Raw genomic sequence first — 7,067 nt, forward strand, 5'->3', positions numbered from 1 at the left:
TTACGAATTCAAAGTTATTTCTTAAATTTTTAAATTTAACAAATAATTTGCCGTAACTTCTCAGAATGATGAATAATTCATTATATCTGATAGAGGAAGAACTTATTCCTCAATAAGTAAAGCATTAAATAAATGGAATTTGCTTCTGTATCTAAATCATCACCTCTTTTTAAACTTAGTTCCGGGTGAATAGGAACATCTTATTTCTAACCGAACTTCCAGTTAGGCAGGAAAGAAGTTTCCGATCAACCGTATCATCTTCACTAGTTAGCGAACCGCAAAGATGTTATGCATTTTCTTCCGTTGAGAGTTTCTTTAGCTAGTCACTACTATCCTAATGATTCGATTATTCGGATGTTAAACTTATTTCTGTAAGTAATTTATTACTTATTTCGTTAAATTAATCTAAATAAAAAAAAGTATTAATTAAACTTCTCTGTAGTTATAGGCCTACATTAGCAAAATTAGCTATTAAAACAAGAAATGTTAATCTGTCAAATAATATAAACAGACAAATTTTTAAAATTATACTTTCTGTTACGAACTTATTTTTATTTAATTTAGTGAAGCGGTTTGAAATCTTAGAATATTTCAAACTTAATTTTCTGGCTTTTCCTTAATATTTGACATACATCAAAAATAAAAATTAACAAATAATCCTTCAGATCTACTTAGAATTTCTAGATTAATATATAAATATAAAATAAATAAAAACAATTAAAATTCAGATATATGATTTACAAAAACAATTTTTTTCCTTGCATCACATGTGACAGAAGAGAGAATTTTTTTTAAATTAAAATTAAATAAGAGTAAATTACATTAAATTTAATTCCGTATAAATATATTTAATAACAGATTCGTTCTAATTTTTTAAATACACTTTTTATATTTTTAGGTTTATATTTTAGTAAGTCCAAATAATTTATTAGTAGTCATAACCATTGCATATCAAAAGGGATTCTAGGGTATGACGAAAACAAGTCACGCTTGGTTCAGTTTGCAATTTGAGAGCAATAGACCGATAACTTCTTGTTTGTTTTATTCAAAGAAAGTTTTGAAAATAGTTGACCTTTCTTCCTGCCTTCCTATTACAGGCATTCTTTGAAAATAACGTCATATTCGAACTAGATTTACCGAATAGCGCAAGTGTTCAAACAAAATTATTGTAATTAATGAGAGAATTTTCCCATCACTGATTCCTCTTTAAATAGGTTAATTTTTCGCAATTTTACACATTCAAGTCATTTATCATCATCGAATAATTAAAAGCCAATCACACTCAAAACGATTAACTAGTGCATAATTTTAGAATCTGATCGAAAGTACTGTACAACATTAAAAAATTATTTCCGCAAACATTTCAAACGGTTTCTGCTAATTTTTTTCGAATGATAAAATATGAATTTCTACCATCAATACATTGAATAACTACAAACCTAACTACCACGAACAGCTAAATATAACTGTTTATTCCAAGCTTTTTTTTAAGGATTTCCAATTCAATGAAGGTAAAAATCAATCATTTACAAATTTTAAAAACAACAAGTCATAAATATATTTAAAAATAGCAGAAAACGTACTCAAAATGCCTAACAGTTAATTAAAACGAGATAATTTGTTACTAAAAATATTTTATTTTCTAAGCAAATTCCAAATTACTAGATATTATCTTTGGATAGGATCCACAAACTCCTACTAATTTGTAATTTCTATTTTTAGGCTTTCCAGACATTTTGGTAGTATGGGATCTCCATTTAAAAATAATAATAATAATAATAATAAATGATAAGATGGGCAAAACATTCAAATCATGATTTCTTTTAATGAGCAATAAAATAAACTTTTTTCTGTGTTTAATAATGATATGAAAACTTTCTAAATTTCCAATTTGAATTTTATTTATAAGTTAAGAAATTTTAAATCAAAATGAAGTTCATTTAATATTTGTTTAAGTAGGAAATTATTTCACTAATTTTATTTTTACTGGTTTAACTTTATTGCTAATATTATTATATTAGATTTTACATTTAAAGTATTCCTCTTCCTCTAGGATATGGTAACATTGCTCCTAAAACTTCAAGTGGTAAAGTTGTAACAATACTTTATGCTATTATTGGAATACCATTACTTCTGTTATGTCTCTCTAACATTGGAGATGTTATGGCTCATTCATTCAAATTTATTTATTGGAAAGTATGCTGTTATTTGTGTGTGAAACCGAAGAAAAGACGCAAAACCCGATCTACTTATCGGCAGGCTCGTTACACTCCAGCTAATGAAGGTACTGTGGAATTAAGAAAGACTACACCAGACACACCCAAAGCAGATGATATTAGTTCTAGCAGCTATTACACTGCACCAAGTACAAATTCTTCTTCAAATCCCAACAGTCCAATAAATAAAACACATTTTGACTATTCTGATGCTTGTAAGCTAGCAGTTATAACCAATAAATATGTTATTCAAGGAGAGGAGATTTTACATCATGCTAATTATAACATTCCCGCAGAAGTAAAAGACAGCAAATGCTGGAACCAAGCAATCATTCCTGATAGCATTGTGAATGTCGACTTTGATGAAAATTCTACTGATGATTCTGAGCAAGAGGAGATTACAGTTCCTATTTTATTGTGCTTGGCTTTAGTAATAGGTTATATTTGTGGTGGCGCAGTTTTATTCAGTTGGTGGGAAGACTGGGGTTTTCTAGATAGTTCTTATTTCTGTTTTGTGACTCTGACAACCATTGGATTTGGAGATCTGGTGCCAGGTACTGCAGTTGTTGGAGATGACACCCAATTAGCTCTGGGATTATGTTCCTTATATTTAATGTTTGGAATGGCACTTTTAGCAATGTCTTTTAATTTGGTACAGGAAGAAGTAACCAAATCAGTAAGATGCATTGGAAAAAGAATTGGAATCTTATCAGATGATGATGACGACGATGATGAAAATTAAAGGTTTCAATTTTTAAAAAACAAGAAATAATTCTAATAGTTGTACATAATAACTTTTGTTTTTTAAGTTATCTTTAAACAAAAAAGTATAAAGCAAAATATTACTTAGGAATATCAGAATTTACAAATAAATAATTTACAGTAATTATAAAATTTTTCATTTAAAAAATAATAAAATATTATTTTAAAATGTTTTGTATATNATATTTTACATATTACTCACAACATAATGCATTACTTACTTAGTTGCAACAACAATTGTCACAAATGAACATTATTATTATCTATTAACATGAAAATATGTTATTTTGTTGTTATAATTTTATTTAACGTATTACTCAAAACAATAAATTAAAACCCATATTTAATTTTTAAATCTTAACAAATACATTTTTAATTTTCCTAATACATATTAATAGAACTTATAGAAAGTTTATAGAAATTTATTCTATTCATATCAAGTATTGGCACTATGCTTAGTACTTCGTAACTTACCTATATAATTTAGTAAACCTCTGAATTGTTTTTTCTAAATTTTTATAACATTAAAACACAATAAATAGTAATACCTTGAAAAGAATTATTTTAATAAAATATTTAACATTAATCCTTATTAAATATGGGCTATTTCATATTTCAGTAATAAAGAATCCTATTTGCTATGAAATTAATATATTTTTAAAAAATCATGAGATGTTAGGTATAAACAATAAAACTTATTAAGGCTGCATATATAAAATTTCGTTAGCATTTCGATATAGAGTGGCATGATTGTGTTCCATCAGTATAAAGTGGATCTACATAGGACTAATAGGGCTTAAGCCCTGGGCCCCCAAGTGTCAAGGGCCCACAAAAATTGAATTATCATCATAAATTTTTAATACTTTTTCATTAACAATGAGCACTTATCATATAGTAAATTATAGTTATTATTATATTAACTATTTTTTACTATATATGATAATTAATATAATAATAATGATAATTTATAGTATTATTTGTATTAACAAAAAATGGGGCCCAATTGGACTTCAATAAGCCCTAGGCCCCCCAAAAAATCTTTAAACTTATTAAATAATGTTATACATTTAACCTTACAATTTGTAACTAACTACATATATTTATATACCAAATTAAAATCAGATAATTCTCTATAATAAATTAATCCAGAAAGAAACAGACTTGACATTTCATAATAATAAAGTGTAATAAAAACTAAAAAAATTATATGTTAAAAAGTTATGATTGTTTCTGAAAGAAAATTTAAAAACATTACAAAACTATGGCAATATTTATGTAATCTCAAAGAAATGTTTACAATCTTATATAATTATTTTTATATAACTTTCTTTTTAAAACATTTCAACATTTAATATATAAATAACAAGATTCCTTAATTTGTAAAAATATTTCCTTACATTTTTATAATTGAACTCATGTAAATATTACTAATTATATTATTTACTAGCAGATCCCGCCACGCGTTGTTGTGGCTCAAAATGTATCTATTATAAATGTATAACACTTCCCCCGTGTGGGGGGAATTTTTCGAAAAATCCCGTCTTAGTGTACATTCTCTTGATGTACCCTATTAAAACACAATCAAAAACGCAAAAAACTGCATCTAAAATAATATAATAGAAGCCAAGTTCTTCACGGTAAGCCTTAAATTAATCCTGTCCTTCTCCCCCGCGGGGGGAATATTGAAAAATCCATTTTTAGTGTATATTCTGTTGACGTACCCTAGTAAAACGCAAAAAACCGCATCTAAAATAGTATAAATAGAAGCAGAGTTCTTTAAGGTAAGCCTTAATCCTCTCCATCCCACAGTGGGGGGAATTTCGACACGTATATAAAAACACGTGCGTATTCAAATGCAGTGTTGTGTGAAAATTCCAAAGGAATCGGTAGGAACAAACTAACATTACATTTTTATTTATATAGATAGAAGATGATCTGCTTTAGTTCATCCTCACAAAAAAAGCAAACTTAGGGCGTCGTACTCGTAGCGCCATCTGTTGGACATAAAAGCCTTAAACCTAGATGGTATCTTTTAATTTATATGAATGTTTAACAAAATAATATACAGCCTATGTCCACCCTGAAGCTCCATTCTAAATATTGGTGAAAGAATTTTTGAAATCGGATGAGTAGTTTCGGAGATTACCCCCCTACATCCAAACTTACAAACATTACCTCTTTATAATATTAGTATAGATAAATCAGTTAATGTAAGTACAGTGGTACACATTGTACTACAGTTATTATTTGTTGTAAAGTGTTTATGAAATATTAATACACCGAATATTTTTATTCAGTATATTATTAATAAAATTAATTAATTAGTTGAACTAATGGCATAGTTTTCAGAAATTAGTAAAAATAAAACATTTAAACTTATGATCTTCATTGTTTATTAACAGTGTTAATGCTGTTTACTTTTCAATTCTTTATTTTTAACACAGTACTTTATAAGTTTCTCCTCTCAGGTAAATTAATTTTGTTATAAAAATTCATATAATAATTTTTATATACAATTTTATTTTTCAAAATTTGAATAACTTGTAAATTCAAAGCAAAGTCAATAAATTCAAATAAGTAATTTCTGATATCTAAAATAATTATGTTAAAATAAATATATTAGTTTTTACCATTACTTATTATTAAGTATTACTATTTATTGTGCATTCACTAATGTATTACAAATAGAATGAAATATTTAATTAAAGTTTTAGTTTATAACAATATTAATTTAAAATATGTCTATCATATAGTAATACCTTTCATGCTGCAAATTTTAATTTATTTTCAAAAAGTGGATTTTTTAAACAAGTTACAAAAGTGAAAACAAACTAAAAACAGATTTTTAACAAGTTATTAGATCTCAATAAGAATGAAGATGAAATCTGCCCAAAAGGGATCACCATTTTATTTTTTTATGTTCCAAGACAATACACTTTTTTTCGGCGACTGACTTTTCTTTGTTGCCGGTAGTATAAAATAGTCCTTTTAAAACACAAAATATTTCCAATTAAAATTATAAAATAATTTCTGAAAAAGGAACTGGTGATAACAGATGTCTTGCTTATGTCCACCCATATCTTCTCATGGTGATCCCTTTTGGGCAGATTTCATCTTCATTCTTATTGAAAAATAATTCTCCATCGGACGAAAATTTACTGAAGTTATTAGATCATTAAAAATTAAAACTTTCCTTGCATTTGGAAAGATGAATTATGCATATTCATTATGTTAAAATTGATTTTTCATTTTATAATCACTAGCAGTATGATTTATTAATTAGAAACATAAATATATTCTGTTCTCAAATAAAGTATTTATGAAAAATATAAAAGTACAGTAGAACCTCAATTATCCGGATTTTCGATTATCCGGATTGTTCAAAATAAACAAAAATTTTACGAATTTGCTGATTTGCACTTGGTGAATTACGACACTGTTTATGTACATGATGGAATGCATAACTTTTTTTGTTTCAACAACGTCCCACCTAGCATAGTGGTCGTAAACTCTTAAATATATTTTACGTCGTAATAAAAATATAACTTGACATATGTATTTATAAATAATTTATATTCAAATTACATCATTTCTATGACCAAGGGCGGCATAAGGCATGGACAACGTGGGCCATCGCCTATGCCTCGTGCCTCGAAGGTTTATGCATTACTTAAAAGCCGTGAACGCAATGAAAAAATTTTACTCGTCATAAACGATAAACAGTTTGTCAAATTTTTATTCATAAAAATGCAGTTTCAACTGCTTTTTATTTTATAAAATCCGTCTTCTTGCACCACCAGAGTGCCTCTTAAACAATAGGTAGTCTGTTAGCGCTGGTCAGTAGCAGTCCAAATTCAATACAAACATTTGTTTCTTGAAAATTTGATCAAGATTTAAGTACAGGTATACCTCGACTTACGTCGTTTCGAGTTACGTCGTTCCCGATTATACGTCGTTTGTCAAAAAAGTATATGGAAAAATAAAAATCAAGTTTAAGTCATTTTATTCGACTTTACGTCTGTCCGCCACAAATATTGAAGTCGTAATATCACTAGAAAAGCATTTAAAGCACATAAAATCATATTAAAA

At 27.2% G+C, this 7,067-nt stretch overlaps 1 protein-coding gene across 1 annotated transcript; it reads left to right on the forward strand.

Annotated features, from left to right (window-relative positions):
- Nucleotides 1–3,059, forward strand: LOC111620405. Its single transcript, XM_023362323.1, has 2 exons — nucleotides 1–371; nucleotides 2,054–3,059. The coding sequence occupies exon 2, from the start codon at nucleotides 2,164–2,166 to the stop codon at nucleotides 2,956–2,958; it is 795 nt and encodes a 264-aa protein (XP_023218091.1). The 5' UTR covers nucleotides 1–371; nucleotides 2,054–2,163; the 3' UTR covers nucleotides 2,959–3,059.
- The last annotated feature ends 4,008 nt before the right edge of the window (nucleotides 3,060–7,067 follow it).

Source organism: Centruroides sculpturatus, unplaced genomic scaffold, assembly GCF_000671375.1.
Source record: "Centruroides sculpturatus isolate CEXI.00-Female unplaced genomic scaffold, Cexi_2.0 scaffold143, whole genome shotgun sequence".
Classification (NCBI taxonomy): domain Eukaryota; kingdom Metazoa; phylum Arthropoda; class Arachnida; order Scorpiones; family Buthidae; genus Centruroides; species Centruroides sculpturatus.

Coding starts and splice junctions, on each gene's coding strand:
- LOC111620405 (XM_023362323.1), top strand. CDS start 2,164: ATGGCTCATTCATTCAAATTTATTTATTGGAAAGTATGCTGTTATTTG.